Genomic DNA, 27,753 nt, shown 5'->3' with positions numbered 1-27,753 from the left:
AATGTACGAGGAATAAACTTTTTATTAGATATTTATAGAGTGCAGAGTTGGAACCAATGAACTGGAAGAACAGTTAAACCAACAAAAATTATAGTTTTGACAACTAAAACAACCATCTAAATCTAAGTTTACATAACTAAATCTAAACACGTCAAAAGAACATAAAAGAGTTGTATATAATTCCATATAGATTATCAAAGTATATTTTTCAAAATAAAGAGTCCTTAATTAATATATATATATATATATAAATAAATTATCTCACATCTATGATGCTTTTTTATTACTTTGTATTAATCACTAGAACATTTAATAAAAAAATAAGTTTTAAATGTAAATTTTTTATTTATCGTCTCGTATATACTCTAATATAAGTAAAAAAAAAAATAAGAGAGAGAATCATGTTTCGTGCACATAAATACAAGGACTTTTCAATTTCTTAAATTTTATTCAATGATACTATTCCAAAAATATTCTTATTCTTAAACTTAAATATCATATATATATATATATAATAAAAAACCACTTGATAAAAATTTATTTTATTATAAAAATAAAATATTAAATGAACTTTAATTATGATTCTTACTTCATATATACATAGTTAATTTCGTTTAAATTTAAGTTCTTGTATGTTTGGAAAAGGATAATGAAATGTAAAGGTGTTATTAATAAATATTTGAATTCATATAATTATTAATTGATTACAATGCATTCATTAGTATTTATTAGTATTTATGTATTTAATAAATGTGTTTCTTCCTCTTGTCTAATTTCTAACAAAAAGGATACTATCTTCATTAGACTCAAATTCATCTTCCAAAATGTTTTATTTAAGGTTGTTATTTAAAAAACACTCTTATATTTAGATCAAGAAACTCTCTCTTTAAGGAAATTTTGAAAATATATTTATATATGATATAAATAAAAAATATTGAATAAATCTGTGCGAGTATTTAAATTCATGTATTTCTGAATTGATTTCTAATATATTATTGTGAAAGTTTTAGGTGTCATAACGAGAATTTTGAATTCATATATTTATTAATTGATTTTTACGCACTAATGTACTTCCCCCAACTTTCAATATTGCAAGGTACTTTTAAATTGATTACACATAGATAAAACTAATTAATTCAGTTTTTTGTCGAATTTTTAAAATAATATTGCCAGCGTATTAAAGTTATTATTATTATTAATTATTATTAACTTTTTACAATTTTCTCACATTATTCATTAATAAAAAATAATTCATAATAATTACAATAGAAAGATATAAGGGAGAAGTGTTAACCAAAAGATCTAAGATAAATGAATATAAAATATGATGAAGTTTCTTCCAAACATAATTTGAAGAGATGATAAGATAAAGTTTTGAAAAACTTTAGTATTATAAAAAATTAATAAATGGATAAATAGTTCTATATTTATTCTTTATGCTTTGTCGGTGTTTATTTATGAGGTCTTTAAAAAATAGTTGTTGTAAGATGTTTAAAGAAATTTTTAAAGAGTTTACTTATGATAATTATAGAGAAAGTCAACATTCTACATTACATGATATTTAATATATTTTGTTGCAGGTTACAACAATTGTCCCGTGACATATGTCACATGATCTAAGTCAAATGTTGTACTTATGTTTTTCAATAAAAAGAGTTTCACTCACATTATTAGTTATAATTTATTTTCCAAGTGGTAAGTACCTAATTTAACAATTGGTATTAAAGCTAACATCAGGACTTGGATTCCTAGTGAAACAATTGTTGAGGAAAAGATTATTGCAAGTTACTTCAATTATTATGTGGTGTGTAAGCCAAATGGACCAAGTCACAATTCAATAGTTTGGTTTTTAATTGACTTAATTATAGGGTGCATCAATGGTGTAAGCCGCATGGACCAAGTTATAATCGTATCATGCCATTTGTGTTGTTTCACTCTTAAGTATAAAGAGATACGCTATGATTATAAGTTATAGTTTTTGACCTATTGGTAAGCTTTCAATCTAATACATTTTACCAACCTTTTTCCTTGATAAGATAATGCAATCTGTGTATCTATCTTTAAATTGTAGGTTATTTCTAACTTTGCACAACTTATTATGTATAACATAGTAAATATATTTTTCTCCATGACTTTGCACTCAAAGAATACTTTTTTTTTTTATGTTACATTGTCTAATTTAAACTATAGATGAGTATCATCATCTATTACAATGTAGATGGTGTATGGTTTAATGTTAAGACATTAGATACTTCATCTAATGTCTTGTCTTGAAAAGTATTTACTTATATGTTAATAATCAAAATAAGATATTTAACCATCTTTTGGATAAGAAGATAAACCTATTAGTAATGATTATGATACATTGTAGAAATTAAAGATGATTGTATAGTTCAATTTTGACCATATTATCATTGTTGAGATGAAAACCTTTGTAGGTATAATGGGACAAAAAAGTTTTTAAAGGGGATAAATATGTTGTTCCAGTGTACACCTTTCTACCAAATGCATTAGAGATCATTCGAGAAATTTCTATATTGGCATGGTAGAAATTAAAGATGATTTTATAGCTTAGTTCTAAACATGTCACCATTGTTAAGGTGAAAACCTTTATAGGTACAATGGGACGACAAATTTCTTAAAGTAGATAAATATATTGTTCCACTATACACCTTTCTACTAGATGTATTAAAGACCATTAGAGAAATTTCTTAAGCATTAATTATGTGATACATTCATGATTAATATAGGTCATGTTTTCTTATTTATGTTTCCATTTTAATATCTACATTTAGTATATTAATTTTATTCATTTAGGTACATTGAGAAATTGAATGTAAAGTTAAGAGAAAATAGATGTATATGGATATTTTTGCCTCTATTAATTTCTAAGCTTGTGAACACAAGTGTGGAAATCCAAAAGTACTTACACGGATAAGTGGCTAAAAATGACACACATATTTAGCTTTATATATAAAGGTTTATCATTAATCATTTGTTATTTTGTAGTAATGTAACTTACATGACTAATTGGTTTTCCTCTTTGAATGCAAGGCCTATTAGCAATTGGTTGTCCTTATACATAAGACTACATTGTTTTTATGGCTATATTTGTTCAAATGCAAACACAATAATGAAATGAAAAAATTACTATAAGGGTACGTCGTTATAAATTTATCTCAAGAAAAGTTGATTTTAAAATATGTTATTGACTTATTTTATTTAATTAAAATTGTGGTTGGTATCAATGTTTTATGTTTAAGGTCAAAATAAGGCCCAATGCAATATATTTCCCAATCTATTGCTTAGTTTATGCATAAACTAATTGGTTGGTTTATAAATTTATAATAATTTTATCAATTTACACTAAAAAAAAACATTAAATAAAAATTAATTTTAAGAACAAAAGTAATTAGTTATTCTATTAACTAGGTTAGATATTATTTTACAAATTAAAAATCTATTTGTATCTAAAGTGGTTTCTATTATTAATAAAAATGTATTAACTAGTTTCTAAATTGATATCTAAAATTAGCTATAGATGTTTTAACTACTAACTATTTTAAATTATAAATTCATCTTTACAATGACTAATTTATTTAGAATCTAAAGTAGTTAGTAGCTAAAACTTTGATAGCTAATGTTATATACCAATTTAGAAACTACTTTAGATACCAATAATTTTTAATTTATAAAATAATATATAACTTAATCAATATAGTAACTAATTATTTTTTCTCTAAAATTAGTTTTTATTTAATAATTTCTTGTAGTAGTGTTACTTCTCATTTTAATAAGTAAGAGAATTTATTTTGAATGTTGTTACTACATCATGTATTGATGAGAGTCATCAATATTACATGTATTATATTGGTTCTTCGCTGAAAATAAGATACAATGTACATATATGCATTAATATTTTAAATTAATTTATAATTATAATTGAGAATTAACATATTTCAAAACACGACTCTATTGACCGAGGATGACCTGTTGCAAATACGACAATAATGAACAATAAGTATTCTACAAATATTTAGTAACTACGTTAAACTTTTTTATTTGAAATTATTTGATACTTTAAGTTAAAGAGACACTTTAGTATTTAAAATTGTTGACATATTTAAATAACAAGTTTAGGTAAGTTGAAAAGCAATCACTATATTACAAATCAAAATACCATTTTCATGTCCATAATGACCATATGCAACCTAGATTCATTTCCATTCTAAGTTGGTTATAGATTTAACTATTATAGACATGTGTCTTTTTTGTTATAGCTTTATAACTATTATAGACATATGCCTTTTTTGTTGTAGCCTTAACTATTATAGACATGTTCCTTTTCTATGTTGATTATGGTCATAATTGATATATAACTATGGAACTATGTCATTTAAAGACAAAATTAAAAGAGTCTCTTTTATTGTCTCTCATATCTATATTGACTTTATAGGTAAAGTAAATTGGTCAAAACAATCAATGTTAAAACCTCATTTTGTATTAGTGATTATTTCTCTCGGAAGCAAAACAACTATTAAATAATGGGAGTTGAACTATATTTAAATATTTTTTTAAAATTTATTAAAATGAAAGAATTTTATATATTTAATATTAAATAAGTAATTGTTGTTGATTTGATGTTGAATTTCAATTTTTAGATTGTATTACTTTTGGTAAAATTTGAAAGGTGGTACCATATTTTGATTTTTGATTAAATTGTGATTTTGATTATACCAACATATTTTATTTGTGTTAGAATACATGTTAGAAAATGTAAAAGTTATTAATTTAGTGGAGAAGTTCCTAATGCAATTATTTCATGAATAGATCTAAATTCAATTATTGGAAACATCAAACTCCCTTAAAACAAATTTCATAATAAGAATTTTTTTAATCATTTTTGAGAAAAAAAAGCACAAACATTCTTTTCACTTCTTTCTCCAAAATATTACCTAAATTATTCTTTTCATTATAACCTCTTTATGATTTTCTACAAACTCCCAATACATAAATAAATAAAATAGAAATTGTTACAACCCAAAATATCTAAGATAAATGAATATAAAATATGAGTTAATGTTTCTTCACTAATATAAGAACTTTAAGAAGAATAATAAATATAATTTATGATCACAAACACTTAATTCTACATATACTATGTATTATTTAATGTCGATGGTACTTTGTCTAATTTAGATTCTAGATAGTGTGTCGCCTATTACAATACGTAGATTATGTATCATGCAAACAACTTATCTAAAAAGGAAAGATGTTAGTGAGGTGGAGTAAGTCCGTTGTTTCAGACCCTGCGCTTCACTAAAAAAGAAAGAGAGAAGTCACATGGCTTAGCCTATGAAACTTAGTCATATTCCAAAAGTGTTGTCAAATAATCCACATACATTCAATACTAAGTCAAGAGAGCATTTATGATTTCTCGAAGCTTTAAAACATGCTTAGATGCAAGAACAAGCAAAAGCAAAAGAAGATCTTTATAACGATTTCAAAGGATGTTCAACAATTTCTTTTCTTTTCAAGCTCTATATATAGAACATCTATTTATAGCAATAAAGTTGTCGAAGAGTCTTGTTATAAGAATAAGTTCAAGTTTTCAAGTTATCCTTAGCCTTTTGTAGTTGTGAGAAAGAACATTGTTCGTATTTGAAAGCAACCTAAAAGTGTGTTCCAAATAATACTTAGGTTCGTAGACAATAGTGGTTGTGTTTAGAATAATACTCGTGTTTATCTTTGTAATAGTAAAACTAAATTAGTTGATTGAGAACTGAATGTAATATATTGTTTACTGATGAACTAGAGTTAAAACATCTAGAGTAAATCTTCTTTTTCTGTGATATTTCTATATTACATGTTATTTAATAATACTTAATTTTTGAAAGAGAGATTTCTAAACTAAGTTGTAGAAAATATCTTGACAAATTGTCTATCATATAAAACTATTCGTCTAACTGCATATCATCATACAATATGTTGCAAGAACTGCAAAAAGTTTAAATACACCATTCAACATTTCATTCTTATGTAATTTTTGACATGTTTTCTCTAATATCTTGAAACATGTTTACGTATACGTTAATCATAATAAAATATTTAACCATCTTTTTCCTGATAATTATTAGATGAAACTTGAACAATTTACTCTCAATTATCCAATACAGTCATGATAAGACATGCTCATCCCATAATTTTTTTTTATCATAGTTAATATTATTCAATTTTGATAAATTAATAATCTAAGTGTCTTAATAGAAATTTTTTATGTACCATCAAGTCATTATACTATCAAACACAAAATGTGTTCTATACACCATAAGAACTTGAGAACATGTGCAATGAATGTAAATATAAGAACTGAACTAAAACAAGCTCTAATGCGAAAGACATGTTATAATACATGTGACCCAAAATTATTTTGGAATCATCATATCATGTACAAATGAAGATTTAGCATAGATTGTTTTTTTATGTCCACGTGCATCGCTTTGTATGATTTAGTGTCTTTACTAAATTTTTTAATTTATCAAATATTTAAGATTTGTATATTTTTTTAACAGAACTTGCTGTTTAATTTTTTTATTAAACAATTGACATATTTATTATTTTGTTTCTTTATCTGGTTATAGATTGATTCTTCAGATGTTAAGATACATAAGATACACAAGATTTTATAAAATTTAATATAAAACTTAATTAAACCATCTTCTTATAATATTTAATTAAAGCAATACTTTCTTGTTTTCAAAAGCATTGAACAATGAAGCAAAGATGAGAAACATGAGAGAATAAGAAGTAGAAGGATGATATATCATCAAGAACTGGTTGGTTAATAATGGAAGACGTAGACGTTGTACTCAACAACAGCATCCCCAGTCTTAGTATCAAACGTGTGAGTCTTCGCCTGAGCATACCCACGTGCAAACCGGAAAGCCCTGCTTCCTCCAATGATTGGCATTTCCCTCACGGTGGAGAACACCGCATTCCGCCCCAACAAGCTCAGCGTGCTGCCATTGTATTTACCTTCCGTGAACACGAAGTTCATTACCATCAACAGGTCCAATTCGTATTGGGCCGCAGATCCGTATACTCCTTGGGCCTTTCCCACGAGTTTGGATCCAGGTTCGGGGCCCACGGTCAATGGGTCGTCGATCATCGCTATGAATCCGAAAAGCGTGGAGGAAGAGTTGGTGGAGGCGGCCTCCGCCACTCTGACGGCGGTGGGGTTTGGGCCGCTGACAATGTCGTGGAAGAAGAAGTGAAGGTGGCTGAGCTTCTCTTTCTTGAGTCCCAAAGACTTGGGAGATAGGTTTCCGTAGAAAGTAGGGGATTTTGCGACAGCCAATGAGAAGAGCAGGTTAAGAACAATGATGGTGAAAATGGCTATGAGGCTCTTGGAGTTGGCCATTGCAATGAGAGGGAAAAGTAAATTGTGTGAGGAATTAACTTTCTATCAGCAATTTATAAAGTGCAGAATTGGAACCAATGAACTGGGAGAACAGTTATCCCAACAAAAGTTATAGTTTTGACAACTAAAACAACCATCTACATCCAAAGTTATATAACTAATCCGAGCAATGATATATCTTGATATAAAAAATAATATTTTTATTATTTTATATAAAATAAAAAATTTAAACGAAGAAATAAAGTTGTATATTGAAACAAGATGGTTATATATTGAAACAAGATGGTTAATGTATCATTTTTGAACTAACAGTAAAGAGTTTTAATTAAAATACATAAAAATTATCAAATTCAATAGTTGTTAGTTGTTAATAAGTATCGAAATCTATGATGATTTTCTTACATATACGTGGAATCAAAAGTTTTGATTATTATTTATTGTAAAAAATAATGAAATCTATGATGATTTCCTGAATTACTTTACTTGTATTAATCACATATGAACAATTAATTAAAAAATAAGTTTTAAATGTAAATTTATTTCTCTTCCATACTCTAATATAAGTAAAAACAAAATTAAGAGAGTTTAGGATTTAGGATTTAGGGTTTAAGGTTTAGTGTTTAGGGCTTGTTGTTCTTACCTTAATTTACTTTCACTAGCTTACCCTTGTTTTTCTTGTTGTGTTTGAATTGTGATAACGGTAGTATATACACAAGCATATGATCATATAGGTGCTGGAGAACTTGGAAGGCTTTAGATTCTGGTTATGAGTTATGAATTGTAAATATTTGTATTTCTATAAGTCCTAATCATGTATTAGGAATTTTTTTAAAAAACTCTAAGTTTGTATACAAATCTATAGAACTTGTATTATAATAGTTAGAGGTATTTTTGGGATGTTACAAGATGTCTATGAAAGAAAGTGTTGAAATCTAAGTATTGGACATGATGATCCCTAAATAGGTAGTAAGGTGAGATTAAGGGTGGGCAAAAAATCCAAATTGTCAAATTCAATCTATAATTATCAAAATCCATATTTTTTTAATCCATTTAAATGGATCTCAAATCCAAATCCATATTTTTGGATTTTAAGTCCAATCCATTTAATTGGATATGGATTAGATGTAGATTGGATACATTTTTGGATTATCCAAAATGAATTTTGGGTTACATTTTGACTTGGCCCCAACCTTGATTAAGTCGAATCAATCTGGGTCCAGGTCGAGCAAAGTCCGCCCAAGTCCATGTCGAACCGATTCGGTCCAAGCCAAAGTCGAGATGTTCAGTCCGGGCCAAACTCGAACAGAGTTGGCCCGGGCAAAAGTCGATTTAATCTAATTTACAAATTGAATTTAATCTAATTGAAATGGATTTGATCTAATTTACAAAGTGAATTTAATCTAATTTACAAAGTGAATTTAATCTAATTTACAAAGTGGATTTAATCTAAATTTAATCCACTTTAAATTATTTGAAAAAATTCAAATAAATTTGATCAAGTTAAAATAGATATGGATTTTAAATTTAATCCATTTATTTGAATTTGGATTGGATCTAGATTAGATTTTAAAGAATTTGACCACCCCTATCCTAGGTGAGATTATGGAATGATAAGATAGGTGATAAAATATTGTTAGATAAATATCCAAGATTATATGTGAATTAACTAAATAAGGAGGTTGGTGAAATGGGTGTTTAGAATGAGAATACATGGGAATGAAATGGAAGAGATAATACTTTGATTGAGAGAGGAGTATATGCATTACAACAAGAACCAACGAGTAGTATTACGTATAAACAAAGAGAGGACAAATGGGTGAGGAGGGGAGTGAGTCCCTAATTTTTACTGTAGAATATGGATATGTTCAATTATATAAGGAACCATAGGGGAAAAGGCAAACATATAATATGCTATGGAATTTGAATACACTTTTATAAGTACAACACTTTGCATGGAAATTTATGTTTAATAGGGTAGTCACAAAAGATAATTTATATCAGAGGAAAGGGGTGAAGGTAGGCAATAAGTTATGTGTAATGTGTGAAACCAATGAAGAAACAGTGAACCCTCTATTTTTTCAAGGCAATATTATAATGAGAGTGTGGTATCTATGTGCATTAAGTGGATTGATATAAGTCCAACACAACACCCCCTTACCTAAGAAACTCCAACAATTTGCATTACATCAATTGAATACCAAAGAAGATATAATATGGAGATATGTTTGCGTTGCACTGTTATGGAATATTTGGAAATTAAGAAACAATATATTATTTAGGAAGACAAAGAGTAGGCATAGAGGAGAATTTTTTTTGTTCGACTCAAATAAGTGCTTGATCTGGATTGTAAACAAATCTTAAGGCAAAAATTTCATATTCATAATGATGTTTATATCCGAAATAGTGCATAAAGTCTATACAAAGTCTATGTAGTAAGCATAATCTTAATAGAGGAAAAGGTAGCTAAACACGGAGAATATTGTAGTGAGGAGAAGTTACTGAAATCACTCTATATGTACTCTGCTAAAAATAATTCTCATCAAGAGGTCACTGTGACACTGAGATGTCCTTAGAAAAGAAGGGGAATGGAGGAAAATATCACAGGTTTAGACTAGTAAAAAGGAGGAATTGAGAATAGGAACAGGGAAAAGAGAAAATGAGTGTTAACTATTTGTGTTCATAGAATGATGGTCTATCTAATTTTGCAGGTGCAAAGAATACTTGCACGAAAATATAGCCATATTGTGTTCAAGGAGTGGTGGTGTGTTTAATTTTGCATGTGTTAAGATTACACAAGAGCAAGAGGTAGCACAGAAATATAATCCAACCTTGAAATCGTGATATGAACAACGACAAAAATAAGAGAATATGAATCCTTGGCTGCTGGAGCATTAATTTTGTGGTAAAAAGACCCAATTTCAGTTGACAACGGAGAAAATATATGATTAAGGCAACAATTATAATAAATGTAATGGTGGCAAAAACAACTGGAACTATGCAACATTTTTTGGTTGACACATGTATTAGTTAAAGCATCAAGAAAAACTGTTGCAAAGTAAACGGGGCTAAACTCATAACAAAGGATTAAGGAGTGAAGCATGGGATTAAAGCAGTATAAGGGAACTCCATTGCATTAACAAAATGAAAAAGGTTACAACAGGATAAATCTTATGAATATGTTTGTGTTTTGTAGGCATATAACTCATGGGTAAGGAGTTCTTTGAGGGTTAATGTTTGATTATGAAAATGGTAGATAATCAATTAGAATAATCATTAGACATGTACATTCAGATACCCTACAATATAAATTTTTTTATTAAATAATAATTAATTTTAAAAATAAAAAATAATTAATTACTATATTGACTAAATTAAATATTAATTTATAAACTAAAAATTTATTGGTATCTAAAATAGTTTTTATTATTAATAAAAAAATATTATAAACTAGTTGCTATCTAATTAACTATCAAGATTTTATCTATCAACTTTTAGAATATAAATAAAAGTAATTGATAGCTAAAAAACTTTAGTAGTTAGTTAGATACCAATTTAGAAACTAGTTTATAATATATTTTTATTCAATAAATTTTTAGTCTATAAAATAATATCTAATTGAGTTAATATAGTAACTTACCTTTGTCTCTAAAATTAATTTATATTTAATAATTTTTTAGTGTTAGTTTCTCATCTAAATATATATCTATTCCATACTGATTAAAAACATATTTACATTAATTTTGTGTTTTCAACTAATATGACCTTTGTTTACTATTTTGACATAAATATTTTTGTTTATATTTATTTTGGTTGATTATAGTTGCATTAGATTCTACATTTTAAGGGTTTTAAAATAGACATATTGTTAACTCGATTTGGAGTCACTATAATAAAATCACTAGATAACAACTAAATTCAGAGACCAAAAATACTTAGTCACTATATTAGTCACTATATTGACTAAATTAGATACTAAAAAATTATTGGTATCTAAAGTAGTTTCTATTATTAATAAAAATTTATAAAATGATTTTTAAATTGGTATTTAAATTAGCCACCTAAGTTTTAGCTACTAATATTTTAGTTTCTAAATTAGTCTATAAAAGATTAATAAAAACTAATTTAGAATATAAAGTAATAAGTAGCTAAAACATTGGTAGCTAATGATTAGATACTAATTTAGAAACTATTTTATAATTTTTTATTAATAATAGAAACTACTCTAGATACCAATAATTTTATTAGTTTATAAAATGGTCTCTAATTTAATCAAATAATAACTAATTATTTTAATTTCTAAAATCAGTTTTTATTTAATGATTTTCTTGTAGTGAGTTTTCTATTTCTTTTTACAATTTTTAGAAGTTGAGACAAATTTGCTGAATTTTTTTATAAAGAAGTCCATACAAATTTGTTTTTCTTTGGAATTTTGTAATTATGTACTTAATTAGTTACTTCAAAATTCAGAGCATATATAGTTTAAAATGTGTTCTAAACACTTAGAATAAAATCATCTGTTTATTTTTCAGTTTCAGAAATTATTTTTTAATTTTCGAATTTGACTCTTCATTTTCTTCTCTTATTTGTGTTTTCTATTCTTTATCTATAAAGACTTAACTTTTTATGACCAATTCATGGAATTAAGTTCTGATAATTAAACAATTATTAGATTAAATGATACCTTATTTTTTTTTATTTTTATAACTGATTTAATTAATTAATTGTTGAAACTTGAATCTTAATCTTTATATAATTATGATTAGAAGAACTATTTGGTTCTTCAATTTATAAATTGACCTTTCTTCATTTTTATTATTATTTTTACCAATTTGGTTGTGTATTCAAGTTTTGTTTTACTTATTTTTTCAATTCCTAAACCCCTAAGTTAACTTCTATAGTAAAAGTTATAAATTGAAGACAATTGATAGGTATATTGTCAATCAAATTAGATTAATGTATTTTATATTATAATTTTTTTAAAACTTAAATATTTTTTATTTCAAGATAGACATTAAAAATCACTCAAATTAAAGAAAATGTAGCATTTACAAGGAATTATGCTCGTTTTCAGGATAAGATTGAGGTTTCTAGGGCTATTTCAGTTATTAAAGATTTAACTTATCTAGTGGGGAAATTGTCTAAAGCTTCAATGAAGAATGATATGATGGATTTCAGTGTGATTAAGTTTTTTGGTATTAATACTCGTACTGGTAAAGTTCTTCGTCCTCTTCATGTTAGATGAGTTTCTTTTACCAGGTTGAGTTAAAATTAACACTGATGGGGTTGCTAGGGGTTATCCAGGTCTTGCCACTTGTGGAGGTATTTTCCGTGGGAGTATGGGAGTGTTTATTGGAGTTTTCTCTGCGTTTCTTGACGTTCAAACTGTTGATTTTGGCTTAATCCCAAGTCCCACATCGGTGGGTTCATTGTTTGGGAAGGAGGTTTGAGGGTTATAAATTAAACTCTTCTCCTTCACTGTTATATATCCCAATTTGTAATATCTTCTCTCATAATAATAAAAGGAAGTTGTTTTTGCTGTGCTCGGAGATTAGGCTAAACAGGCCGAACTCCGTTAACAATTTTCGGGTGTGTTTTTTCCTCTTTATCTCTTTTATTATTCCGCTTTATTTATTCAATATTATTTGTCGGGTAGCTCTGTTAGGGTTTTGTTTTAGTGGGAAAATTACCCGTTTTTCCCAACAAGTGGTATCAAGAGCCGAAGGTTCGCCTTGGGTTGTTTGAAATTATTTGTAATATTGAATATTATATTTTGAGTTTGTAATGGCAAATCAAGAAGAAGAAGCCAAGGATGTATCCAGAGTGTCGGGCTCCTCTTCATCATGGTCGAGGTTCCCGGTGTCCACCTTGAAATTGGCGGTGGAAATATTTGATGGCACTGGACATTTTGGCATGTGGCAAGGAGAGGTCTTGGACTCTCTTTTTCAGCAGGGTCTTGATATTGCTATTGAAGGAGAGAAACCAAAAGAGGTAGAGGAGAAAGATTGGAGCATCATCAACCGGTTGGCATGCGGAACTATTCGATCCTGCCTGTCCAGAGAGCAGAAGTACGCTGTAAAAAACGAGACTTCTGCACACAAACTGTGGAAGGCATTGGAGGACAAGTTTCTGAAGAAGAGTGGTCAGAACAAGCTCCTGATGAAGAAAAGGTTGTTCCGATTTGACTACCAACAAGGTACTACTATGAATGCACACATCACTATGTTTAATCAATTAGTAGCAGACCTGTTGAATTTAGATGTGAAGTTTGAGGATGAGGATTTGGCTTTGATGTTGTTATCATCTCTTCCTGATGAATTTGAACATTTGGAGACTACGCTCCTTCACGGGAAGGAGAATGTGTCGTTAGATGCTGTTTGTTCTGCTTTATATAGTCATGAATTAAGAAAGCAGGATAAGATGAGAACCAAATCAACGACATCAGAAGAAGCATTGGTGGCAAGAGGTCGTCAGCAAAGCCAAACAAAGGAGAGAAGAGGGATGTCTAAGTCTAAAGGTCGAGTCGTTGCCAAAGATGAGTGTGCTTTCTGTCATGAGAAAGGACACTGGAAGAAAGACTGTCCAAAACTGCAGAAGAAAGGGAAGACTCCACAAGATGCAAATGTTGTAGAATGCAAAAGTGACGTGGAATCAGATATCTCTTTAATTGTCTCGCTTTCAGCATCATCGTATCCAGATGAGTGGATATTGGATTCAGGTTGTACTTATCATATGTGTCCCATTCGGGAATGGTTCTTTGATTTTCAAGAACTCGATGGCGGGGTTGTTTACATGGGTAATGATAATCCATGTAAGACAGCTGGGATAGGTTCAATCAAGCTGCGGAATCATGATGGATCCACCAGAATTTTGCGGGATGTACGGTACGTGCCAAAGTTGAAGAAGAATCTCATCTCATTGGGGGCTTTAGAATCTAAAGGCCTAGTTGTGACGATGCGAGATGGAATTCTTAAAGCAACTTCAGAAGCACTGGTGATGTTGAAAGGCGTGATGAAGAACAATTTGTATTACTATCAAGGTAGTACAGTGGTGGGGACAGTAGCGGCAACAACTTCTAGCTCTAAGAAGGATGCTGAGGCAACGAAGTTGTGGCATATGAGGTTGGGACATGCTGGAGAGAAATCCTTGCAAATTCTTACCAAGCAAGGATTGTTGAAAGGTACGAAGGCTTGCAAACTTGAATTTTGTGAGCATTGTGTTCTGGGAAAGCAACGAAGAGTGAAGTTTGGCACTGCAATTCACAATACCAAGGGTATTCTGGATTATGTGCATTCAGATGTGTGGGGACCTGCCAAGACTCCGTCAATCGGAGGTAGGCATTATTTTGTCACTTTTGTGGATGATTTTTCCAGGAGAGTTTGGGTGTTTACTATGAAGAACAAAAATGATGTGCTTGAAATTTTCCTTAAGTGGAAAGCTGAAGTTGAAAACCAGACAGGAAGGAAGATTAAGGTTCTCCGAACAGACAATGGAGGAGAATACAAGAGTGATCCGTTCCTGAAGGTATGTCAAGATTGTGGCATAGTTCGGCACTTCACTGTTAGAAAAACACCACAGCAGAATGGAGTGTCGGAGCGTATGAACAAGATACTTGTGGAGAAAGTTCGTTGTATGTTGTCTAATGCTGAGTTAGGCAGAGAGTTTTGGGCTGAGGCTGTGACATACGCTCAACATCTCGTCAATCGTTTGCCATCATCTGCTATAGATGGCAAAACCACGTTAGAGGTATGGTCTGGAAAACCTGCAACTGATTATGATTCTTTGCATGTTTTTGGTTCTATTGCATATTATCATGTGATTGAATCAAAGTTGGATCCACGGGCAAAGAAAGCTCTTTTCATGGGTTTTAGTCCTGAAGTGAAGGGATACCGTTTATGGTGTCTAGAGGCAAAGAAGACGATTATCAGCAGGGATGTTACCTTTGATGAATCTGCCATGTTAAAGAAGGTAAATCCAGAAGGAGCTGATAGTACTCCACAACAGGTGGAGTGTGTGCGGAAGCAGGTGGAGTTTGAGCCGACAGTGGTGATCCCAACACGAAATACCACAAGTGACTCTCCTATGGCAGAAGAAGAGTCAGATGAGGAAGAGGTTCCTACCCAAGAATCTCAACAACAATCAGCGCCAATTGCAGTTAGAAGACAGAGACGAGATATTCAGAAGCCTGCTCGTTTCATGGATATGGTTGCCTATGCACTTCCAGTTGTTGATGACATTCCATCCACTTACCCAAAAGCCATTCTGAGTTCAGAGAGTGGTAATTGGGCGGGTGCGATGGAAGAGGAGATGCAGTCTTTGAAGAAGAACAAGACATGGAAGTTGGCACAATTACCAAAAGGTAAGAAGGCAATTGGGTGCAAATGGGTATTTGCAAAGAAAGAAGAATTTTCTAATAAAGAAGATGTTCGCTACAAGGCAAGGTGGTTACAAGGGCCAAGTTTGAATATTGTTTAGACTTGGTTAATATTTTGCACATTTGAAGTTGGTGCCCGGAGGCGCAAATTTGAAGCACTGTAAAGTTTGTTTTTTGTTATGTTGTGAGAAGATTTGTTTTAGGTGGGACTTGAAATTAAGCCAAGGTGGAGATTTGTTGATTTTGGCTTAATCCCAAGTCCCACATCGGTGGGTTCATTGTTTGGGAAGGAGGTTTGAGGGTTATAAATTAAACTCTTCTCCTTCACTGTTATATATCCCAATTTGTAATATCTTCTCTCATAATAATAAAAGGGAGTTGTTTTTGCTGTGCTCGGAGATTAGGCTAAACAGGCCGAACTCCGTTAACAATTTTCGGGTGTGTTTTTTCCTCTTTATCTCTTTTATTATTCCGTTTTATTTATTCAATATTATTTGTCGGGTAGCTCTGTTAGGGTTTTGTTTTAGTGGGAAAATTACCCGTTTTTCCCAACACAAACTACTTTGGTTGCTAAATTTTATGGAGTTATATATGCTTTGGAGGAAGCTCAAAAGTTGGGACTTACTAATGTCTGGCTGAAATGTGACTCTGCCTTGGTTTGTGTTGCGTTTACTACTAGGAAAAATGTTCCTTAGATGCTTCGTAATTGATGGAATACTTGTCTTAATTACTGTAGAAAAATCAGGTTTAGGGTTACTCATATTTTTCGTGAAGGGAATGCGTGTGCTGATAAGTTGGCTAATTTATGATTGATTCATAGAGAATCATTTCATTGGTATAATAGACTTCTATCTAGTATGTTCTTAGAATTCTTTATTAATAGGTATAGTCTACCTATGTATCGTTTTTGTTAACATATGGGTTTTGATCTAGTCTCCCATATTTTTGTATTTTTTTTTAATAATACATTTTTCAAGTGATGACAAATGATTGTTGTTACTTGAGGTGTTAGCCTAGTTGAGATGTCAAGTAGCATAATGATACCTAACATGAAATTTTTATTAAAAAAAATGCACTTAAAAAAATCATCAAACTCTTAAGCTAATAATTACTTATACTTGTTTTACTTATAGATTTATTATTTTAGTTAATTTGTAGGTAATTTTGTTTTCCTATAAATTTTCTTGTGTTATTTATAAATTTCTATAATAGATAATAACATTTTTTTATAATAGTTTTAGTTGCTCCAAATTTTTTTTAATGTTTTATGACACGCCATCCCATAAAACACAATACTCATGGTACTTCAGAGAAAGTAGTTTAGGGCCTGGAGCTTCAAGTGATATTTTTAAAGGTCATAAAGACAACTTTATTAGTTTCGCTAATTTTATTGGCTAAAAATATTCTTTAGTTGCTGAAATTTCATTTTTGTTTTGGAACACTGAAAAAATGAAATGACACTTTTTATAAATTGAATGAGACTCTAAACTTTTTGCAATGAATTTATTGTCTCTGGTGAGTTCAAGCTCAATTAATGGAGAAAATACATAATTGTTTGTCTTTCTGTTAATTTCCATTACTCTCATATTTTTAGAGATGAGAACACTTATACCGATAGTTTGAGTTAGATACTAATTAAATATTCTTCTATATATGGTGAAATCTATTGTCCTATTTTCTAGCTTATAACTTTATTAGAAATAGGACGGGTTTCTTTTTGTTGTTTTGCTTAGCAAATTATATTTTGTCTTTCATGAATTTTGGGCTAGTCTATTTCTTATACTTTTCTTTGATTTTCTGTTACTTCATTGATCAATTATGTACTTTAGCACATCATAACTTTTCACTTAAAAAAATATGTGAGTAATTTCTACTATATCATTGTTATATACCCTTATTACTTTATTATAAAAAAAACTAATTAACTAATTATTTGTGGAAATATATATATAACTTTTTACTATATTTAATATATACGCACACCGAAATTTACTATATTTAACTTTTTTTCTAGGATTAATATATATTTATTACATGAGTAAAAAAGCTTTCTATACATTTCTATTTCATCTAATAAGCGGGTAATTAGAGATATCTAACAAAATGATGAAAATACAGATATTTTTAAATGCGTTTTTGGCATTCATAATTTTATGATTTATACATCTTTGACATTGTAAATTACGTAGAGCTTTATTTCTTATTTAATTTAGTCCAAGTTTTAAAATGATGGTGACACACAAGGATGCTTATTGAAGTCACCACACGAGGTTCCTTAGAATCCTAGATCAATGCAAATTTGCCATTGGTTAATAAAGGCTTCTAGACAGTGAGAATTATTCAAACTCACAATTCAGCATTACAAAAACTCACATTTCAAACTCACAGTGAGAATTAATACGTTTTACTTCTGCAGGAAACTATTAAATAAATGTCAGTAATGCAGCATAGTAATCCTTATTCGGTGGATATATTCTCACTCACTCCCTACAAAAACTTTCATTTCATTCATTAATTGATTTTATTCCAACTCGGTTGGATTTAAGATAATTAATCTTTAATAATTATTATGTGTAGTTATTAAAAGAATAAATTATTATTAATATATAATTAATTTTGAAAGGAATCTCTTATTTATTTATTTTTAATTTTATTCTATAAATTTAAAATATTCTTAATGACTTCTTTAATGTTAATGGTATAATTCTCTACACCTCAGAGTTACTAAAGACCAATAATCAATTACTTTAAACACTCACCAAGTTTAAATAAAATTAAATTTTTGTATTAGAACTGTTTTTTATTGTAATATATCAATACAAGAGTTAACTGACTATTTATATATATATATATATATATATATAATAACTTCAAAATTACTGTTTTTAAGCTTATATAAAATTTTAAAAAAAATAATTAAATATAAACCAATTTTAGAGAAAAAAATAATTAATCACTATATAAACTAAATTATATATTATTTAAAATATTATAAAATTATTGATATTTAAAGTTATTTTTATTACTAAAAAAATTATAAATTAATTTTTAAATAAGTATCTAATTAGTTACTAAATATTTTACATATCAATATTTGTTTAGTCTCTAAAATAGTATTTAATCTAGTCAACTTAAGATGGCAAAATGGGCTGACCCGCCCCGCATAGGTTCGCCTTGCATTTGACCCGTAAAATGTGGGCATGGTTGGTTTGCCCCACGTTCATTAATGAACGTGGACTGGATTCTTTGTCCTGCCCCACATAAGGGTCAGCCTGCGGGGTTTGTGGGCTAGCTCGCATTTGTTATTTTTTAGAAATTCAATGAAAATATTTTTTACATTTTGCTTTTGAAAAATTGAACCTATTTGTTACTATCAAACTTAAAAAAAAAAATTCATTTCAAACATATTCCAGCATCAATAATTTAATTAAGATAAAAATCAAATATCAATATTCTTTCATTTAAAAAACATTAAAAATAACTAATTAAAAAATTAAACTTAAGCATCAAAAAGAGAGAATAGTTGTTTGAATGTAATGCGAGACTTTTACAAGTGTTTTAATATAAATTATATTAATAGAATAAATTTGTATCATAGAAATACTTATCTTCAATATAACGTAATACCTTTGAATTGAAAATTATATTTAGTTGTTAGCCTAACTACAAAAAGAAACACACAAATATTCTATTTTTTTTTCTTTAGAAGTTTTACTAATCCATTTATAATTTAATCGAAAACAATTATATAGTGATTTGAGTAATAATTAATTGTATTAATTAAAAATTGTGTAGAAATATTTAAAATAACATATAAGTTGTATACGATTTTGGTTGAGTCTTGCATTTTTAATACTGTTTTATTTTATTTTAAATTTTGAAGTTTAAGTTGAGTAATAAAATACTTGTACCAATATCATGTAGATTTGTCAGTAAATACCATATTAAATCTGAACGCATTTGATGATTAATTTTCCTTTCAATTATAAACAAACATCTTTTAGATGTAAAAAATTATATTGTTCTCGCAATGTTATTATAGTATTTCAAAAAACCTATTTTTTAGCAAGCTAATCTATCATTTATGCGGGACGGATTACAATGGGTCAATGGATTGAGAGCTTGTCCTGCATTTTTTACTAGCTGACCACAGGGCGAGTCCGCATGAACTAATTATTTTTTTTTTAAATTAATTTTTATTTTATAATTTTTTTATAGTGAAATAACATGTAAAGACGTGGGATTTTTTTGTTTGAAAAAGGGATGAAACTTTGACACTGTTTTTTTACCCTCATTTGATAAATAAGGATATTATTATTTTATTTTAAAATTTTATTCATATTTATTTTTATTAATTACATATAATATTTTATTATTGAGAAAAGTTGTAAAGTGAAAATAAGACAAAAATGTAAGTATCAAAGAATAAATTTCTCTTATGTGTTAGGTACAAATTTGGGTACTTTCTGTTGTCATAAATTTTGTGCTGTCAAGTAATAGATTATCAAAGTTTTAGGTCGTTTTTTTTTTACAATGATCACACTGAAGTTAAAACTTATAATTTATTATTACTATTTGATCCAAATGAGTTTCTTGAAGCAGCTAGGTTAAGTATTATTATTATGAAACATAGATGTCCTCCATATCTTGGAGAAGGAATCTCCTAGCCCCACTCATTGAAATGAGCACCACCAAAATCCAAGCCATCTAATAACATCTCTTTCTCTCACTATGTATATATATCAGACACAAAAGCAAACGTACAGAAGATTGAAAATAAAGATGGTAGTCTAACTACCATGTTCATTTGTTCCTTGATAAATCCCTTTCTTAAGGGGTTGGTTTTGTCACTTTAAAGTCAAAAGCCCTCAGTCTATCACTGCCCCTGAATGATGAGATTTAATTAATTTGCGTTTGCAGACAAGACATTAATAAGTGACCCATGTCTCCCTAGTATGGGACGTTTACTCATCAACTTAGTAATTAACTCGTCACTTCAATTTTCAATTATCACCTACCCATTACATCATTTCTCCTCCATCATTTTACGTCCTTTAATTAATCATTGATTCTCCTCCGTAAGAGAATAATACATAGGTTAAAAAAAAATAACAGCACCCTTTGAGTCAAATCCAGTCAACCTAAATTAACCGTAAGGAACACCAGAACAAGGACTGACATCTTCTTGCAAATGTCGCTTCTACCATTTATAGATTTATAGAGAGAGCAAGAAAGCTAGAGAAGTATATGATTGAGTGTTTATTAATTGAATACGATATATATTGGGTAGTTTGTCTCCTAAGCCCTAGGTCTCATAGAAAAGAGGTTTAATTAAGCATAAAAGAGTAAAAGACATAAAAAGCAGATAGAAAGACATCCACATGTCTTTTTCTCTCCTTATAATGCACTGGAAACTAAGAACTGACTAAGAACAAAAGGAGCATAAAGGTGTAGTATGAAGACGTTGGATGTTAATTTTGGAGAGCGATGGTGCCAGCAAATGGCAATGAAATATCATTTTCTCATCTGCAAAACTTTAGCAGATATTATCGAACGTTGTCCACACAGCATTCAATCTGAACCCACCTCTGTCGGCACTATACCTGTCCGGCAACGTGCAAGAATTACGCACACGTGTGTTCGGACAAAATGTTCATGCGCGCTCAACTGTTTGAACGCTTTACATGATCCCCACACGAGTGGACAATTTTCTCAGCTAGTGCAGGCCGAGAGTGACGTGAGTGAGTGAGTGAGTCACTATGCAAAACCAAAGTAGTAGAACTTAGCACATATTGATTAAAAAGTTTCATAGTTACAAAACTCAGAACTAGTTGATCATATATAAACCAAAAAAGTACGTTGTTTGTGTCGTTAATGAATAATCAACTTTTTAAAATGATTTAACTTTGTTTTGTTGTTATTGGTTTCTAAATTATATGTCTTTATAATCCTTTAACTGAAAATCATATGATTCTAGTCAATTTTAAGATACCCAAAAACTATTTAGATCCGATTTTGCAAAAGCTATTATTTTAAGTTTAATCATAGCTTTATCATGATGTTCTTTTTTAATTAGTTTGATTGTTATGCGAAAAAGCAATCAAATCAATCTCTATACATGGAATCATTTCATATCCATTCTCTATGTGCTATTGGACTATATTGTGGTCCCTACATGTTCTCAATATTAGTTCGTTAACTACACAAATTAAATCAAGAATAAACTCAGATACCGGTTTGAAAACAATAAATTGAAAAGAAGTATTACATACGATGATTAAAGATTGGCTTAATTATATCTATATAATAAACCATAATACCATATATCTAAAAATCTTCCTTCAATTTTACTGTCTCCCTCATCTACCTTGTTGTGGAAGAAGGGAGTCACCTTTTAACCGTAAAAAGCTAAACGACTCGAATAAGACTACTAAAAGTAATGTTTTAGACCCACAAAAAAATATATTTACGATTAGTTCTTATAGAACATAAAAATCACAATGAAATATCAAATATATAATTTTTTAATCTAAAATAAAAATATATCTAGAAAATTATTAAAGAAAAAAACTGATTTTTTGACACATTATTCTTTAAAAATGATTAGTGGACACCATAATTTAGTGGACATCTAATAAAGAGAATAGCATTGGAAGTGACATAATGTAAAAATTGAAATAAATAGTAGATATTATAATTGGTGAATTAATTTACAAAGAAAAGTGTTAATGAATCACCACTTTTAATCATTAGAGCAAGTAGAAGGAGAGATAAAGAAGAGAATGAAAATGATTAGGAAAGTAGACCTGGGACAGCCAAGAAATATATCCGTAGTCAGATAGAAAGAAAGGCGAAAGTTGTGCTTAATATGATGGAGTACAAGAAGAACGGAACAATAACTGTGGATAAAGTGTTTGCATTTTGGGTATTAAAAAAAGGTTGAGATGTGATGAAAAAAAAAATCCAAAGTGTAAAAGTTCATGAGGTGTTAAGAAGATCATAATTAAAGGAAAAGAAGATCATATGAACACAGTACGAGAATCATCATTAGAATCTGGTTGATGAGCATAAAGATCCGACAATAACAGATGAAAATTCTCAAATTATATATATACCACCCGGAGCCAGTGGGAGCTGGAGATGTTATTGAGATGTATACGAGCGAGTGTAAGTGTGTAAAATGGATGTTACAGATGAAGATCCAAACTCACATGGTCGTTTACGCTGGGTTTGAGGTCATAACCAAACCGGTTCTGCGAGCCGGAGGGTGAGGGACCCATCCTAGTGGTCACCATGTTCTGGCCAGCAAGCAAAGGCGACGGGCGTTGGTGGTATAAAATAGGGTTACTCTGGGCGTGAGTGGTTGCAGTGGCGTTGGGGATTCGCCACAAGCCCAAGGGGCTTCCGTTGATGGGTTGAAGCTGGTGAGAATGGGAGGTTCCGTAGAAGCTTCCGCGAGCAGCGGTAGAATCCCAAGTTGGGTGAGAAGAATAAGAGATTGCGGAGGAAGTGAAGGTGGGGTTGGTGAAAGCGTAGGTGGAAGGATCGGAGAGGGTGGAATGGAGCATGGTTGAGTGGAGGTGTCGTTTGGCGTGTTGGCGCTCTCGTTTGTGGGCGTTTTGGTGGCCGCCTAAGGCCTGGGAAGTGGGGAAGTTTCTGCAACAGTAATGGCACTCGAATCTGCGGGAGGGCTCGGCGTTTTGTGTGTTGGTGGTGTTGTGGTCAGCGTGGTGGTTGTTGGTGAGGGTGTGGGTGGTTTGGGAGAAGTCTTGGCCGAAGAGGCGAATGGGTTTATCTTTGGAGGGAGGGGAGGGGCGGAGAAAGGGGAGCTGAGAGAAAGAGTCGACGTTCATGAAGTCGTGGGTGGGGGTGGGAGTGTTGTTCATGTTAGGCAAAGGGATGAAGAGAAGAGAAAATGAGAAGAGGAGTGGTATTGATGGGGTGGAAGGAGAGTGGGGTCTGATATATGGACTACTTTGGGGCGGCTGTTGCATCTCTCACTCAACCCTGACAATGCCACAAAATCTGAAAATGGCTTCGGCTTCTCAAAGTACCGGCACAACCGATCTCTGGGACCCACCCCCAACACTGTCATTTCTTTCGAACCACATTTTATCTTTTCATTTTTTAATAATTATAAAACCCTTTTATCATAATCAACTCTCATGCTCTATACTTCTTTACATTATTCTTATTCAGAGTTAATAATATGTGTTTAAATAAATCTTCTAAATATAACCACGGATATAACAATTATGAAGATCTCACATAACACATGGAAAATGTGATTTTATATTAAATTTCCGAAAATTTAATTTAAAAAAAAGTGTAATAACATTTTTGTAACTATTTATTGTCATGTCGCACATCCTACGTTTTAAGTAAAATTCTATACTTATTATACGGAATGTTTAAATACGGGGTTTTACATCAAATTAAGAGTTTTTAAGATTAAAATCTCTATTTAAATTTGTACTAAATATTTGTTGTGGTAGTATTTATCTGTGTGAATGAAGTTGTTGTGACTTTTTCCTCCTCTAATAATGGTGAAAGTAGTTATGTAGTGGGTTTTTCATCTCAATTGACTATGGGATGAATTGTCAAGGAGATGACACATGTTGGTGTGGATTCTCGCTCTAGTATAAGGTCTCAAGTTTATATATTGCTCAGTTTATAAGCTACTTCAACCCCATTCTTTGTTAATCATTTGTTCTTGGAATGAGGATTAAAAGAAAAATCATATGGCAATGTAATAAGGTATTCAAACATCTCTCCAACACAACATAATTACAACAAAATTTTAAGATTTCCAACACTGAGGTGATGAGAAAGAAGACTTTATCTGCTATTATCATTAGATGAAGTGACATCAATAATTTGTTCACATTGAAGTATATTTTCAGAGAGTATAAAGTTAAGACTCCCTATCTAAGTAGCATATTAATGAGGAAGACTAGATGTAGTTTTGTGCTAGTTGATTTGACATCTCTTGCCAGGTTAGTTGTTGATAATTTATGTAATTACATATATATATGTATATGTATGTACTTATAGTTTTTGCTGATAAAAAAAAATGTACTTATAGTCTTTCATAATTTCATTTTCTTATTTGCATTATAAGAGAAAAAAATAACTACTAGAATGACATAAGTTGAATGATGTATGTCATCTACTGTTTTTGGGGGATGTGCATTATTGGAGCAACAACTCTTGAAGACTAAAGCAAAGTCAAAATGACTTGAGTTTGTTGATCTTCCACTCCACCTCCATGCTATGAGATGTGAAAGGAAATTCACACAAAATTAATAGGATAAAATTACTTATCAATCAGGATGTATCATTGTTGATAAAATCATAAGTATAAATATACATAATAACATTCTCAATTCACATCATTCGTAAGTCAAGTAGTTAGATGTATATTTAATTATTATTGATATATTTCAAGATTCTTTAGTTGAGCAGGTCACTTATGGCTCATTTATTTATCATGTTGTGATTATATGTTGAGGATAAGAAGACTAGAGCACCCAGGACTTGTGTAAAGTGTTGATGGTCCTACGAATCTCTTTGTTTACTTTGGTGTAGCATCATAGAGGAACATAACACAGTCTTATTGTCATGATGACTTATAGAAAATGGAGATGTAGTTTGAAGAAAAACTAAATCAGATCCATAACCTTTAAAGTAAGAGTTTGATGGGAGGTTTAAATTCATGGCTCATTCTCAACAACAAAGTTAAGGAACACCTTATACAATTGTTGAAGTTGTTCAAGTGAGCACTAAAAGCATTTGTACTGTTGGAGGTCCCTTAGCAAATCATACTCATACTGATGTAGCAAAGAAATGTAAATTATATGTTAAACATAACCCCATGCGTCTAGTGATAATTGGTTGAGTAGTAAAGGAGAATTTAATAATCCATAATATCCCTTATATAGTTGGATTAGACATGGGTAATGGTTGATGAAACTGGAGATGAATGTTGTTGCTTGAGTGTCTTTGCTTAATATAGAGGTTCAACTATCAGGAGAGGCTTTAAACCATTTTTTACCTGGCTAATACATTTGGTCATGCTAGTCTCAATATGGGCAAACGTCTTATTTTATGTTTCTTTTTTGTTTCTCTTTTATAATTTTATCAATGTTGGGATAACTTTTGTCTTTTTGTTTAAAATTTTATCTATCATCATAAGTAGGTTAGGAGAAAAATTATTATTGATGATGATGATGAGATGGTAGAACACTACTAGAAAAAATTGTTTTAGAAACTAATTTATTAGTTTCTAAAATGATAAAAATTAGTCACTAATTTAATTCGAGACTAATTTAGAATCTAAAGTAATAATAACTAAAACCTTAACAACAAATGTTAGAGACCAATTGAAAAATTACTTTATAATTTTTTTTATTAATAATAGAACTATTTATATACCAATAATTTTTTTAGTTTTTAAAACAATATCTAATTTAGTCAGTGTAATGACTAATGATTTTTTTTTTGTTTCTAAACTAGTTTATATTTAATGATTTTCTTGTAGTAGAAGTTGATGATGATCTCATATTTAAGTTTCTGACCACATTACCAAGATTAAGGAAGAAACCATTGTAGGTATGATGAGATGACAAAGTTTTCGAAGTCAACTCTTTTGTTGTTAACTTTGTACATTTTTCGAACCTTCATGTTAAACACTTTAGTTATACAACTCTAGGTCATGCAAGTATATATTTTCATTTTCCCATAACATTTTAACCAATAATTTCATCGTGTTAGATACACACAAAAATTAAGTGTAGAGAAAGAACAAATAAAAGTATATGAATTTTTTTAGCCTTAATCGATTTCAAAGTCCGAAAACACAAATGTGTAGATCCAACAATACTTACAAACATGAACAAGTGACTCACAAATACATATATTTGGATATATATTGATGGTTTATTTTTCTAACTTATTTTTTTAATTATGCTAATTATATAACTAATTTGATTGTAATTGAATGTAAGTCATGTTGATAGTTAATTGTCATTATAAATAAGAATCATGTTGTGGTGTGGTTTTGTTTGCCACCAACAAAATCAAAATAATGGTAAACTTAACTATAAACCAACTTGTGCAAGTATTAAGAATTATTGGAAACATGTAATATAAACTTTAAATTTTCTTAAATAACACATTTGTGGTTTGAAATATGTTATTGTAATATAAAACATATATATATATATATATATATTACATATATTGCAATTTTTTTGTTGACAGTGAGTCATTGCGCATAGGTAATTGAATAAATTCGCCATGAAAACAAATGCATCTCGGACATTAGATTTGATTGGTAGTAATGATTTAATTTTACTATTTTAGTAGTTAGCCTTTAGTATTGATTTAAATGAGATGAACTTCAAATAAAATTTGTTGAACTTATTTGGGTGTAAGATTGTCTCGGTTGTGCACCAAAACCAATATAGAAAGGTCAAATGTTTTTTTTAAAAAAAAACTATAAGCATAATTGGACATATAATCAATATAATATATTATTTTTTACATCGATTGATAATTAATACTAAATGATTAATAATAAATACTAAAAGATTCCAACCATTTTACATTGACTGTAAGGATGTTGTTATTTTAATTACCAGTTTCTTGATGGGTGCATACAAATGATTTTTTTTGTCAGAATTATATTTTAAATAATTTTATTCAAAATAAAAGAAATAAAAAAAAAATCTACGAGTATCCATAGATATCAACGGGTACAAAAAAAATGCACAATTATTTTTGTGTGGATTCTCATCAGGTCACATGATGGCTAATGAGACATTTTTTTTAGATGGGAAAGGTAGTAGATACCGCCGAGTCCGCTATCATCCCTAATTAGTAATATCTACTTTAAATAAAAAGCAATATAAAATGCAAAAAATAACCAAAATAAAAAGTCTATATTCTTGTAATGTAATAT

At 29.7% G+C, this 27,753-nt stretch overlaps 2 protein-coding genes across 2 annotated transcripts; both read right to left on the bottom strand.

Annotated features, from left to right (window-relative positions):
* Positions 1-6,773: 6,773 nt before the first annotated feature.
* LOC137816179 (dirigent protein 22) lies at positions 6,774-7,523 on the bottom strand. The gene has a single exon (XM_068619260.2). The coding sequence runs from the start codon at positions 7,418-7,420 to the stop codon at positions 6,842-6,844; it is 579 nt and encodes a 192-aa protein (XP_068475361.1). The 5' UTR covers positions 7,421-7,523; the 3' UTR covers positions 6,774-6,841.
* A 14,929-nt stretch (positions 7,524-22,452) lies between these two features.
* On the bottom strand, positions 22,453-23,809 carry LOC137816178 (zinc finger protein GIS). Its single transcript, XM_068619259.2, has one exon. It carries the CDS (start codon positions 23,783-23,785, stop codon positions 22,979-22,981), a length of 807 nt encoding a protein of 268 aa, XP_068475360.1. The 5' UTR covers positions 23,786-23,809; the 3' UTR covers positions 22,453-22,978.
* Positions 23,810-27,753: the final 3,944 nt, after the last annotated feature.

This window comes from Phaseolus vulgaris, chromosome 1 (assembly GCF_051622355.1).
Source record: "Phaseolus vulgaris cultivar YP4 chromosome 1, ASM5162235v1, whole genome shotgun sequence".
Taxonomy (NCBI): Eukaryota; Viridiplantae; Streptophyta; class Magnoliopsida; order Fabales; family Fabaceae; genus Phaseolus; species Phaseolus vulgaris.
The sequence above is the reverse complement of the archived record's forward strand: the minus strand, read 5'-3'. Positions and strand labels throughout refer to the sequence as shown.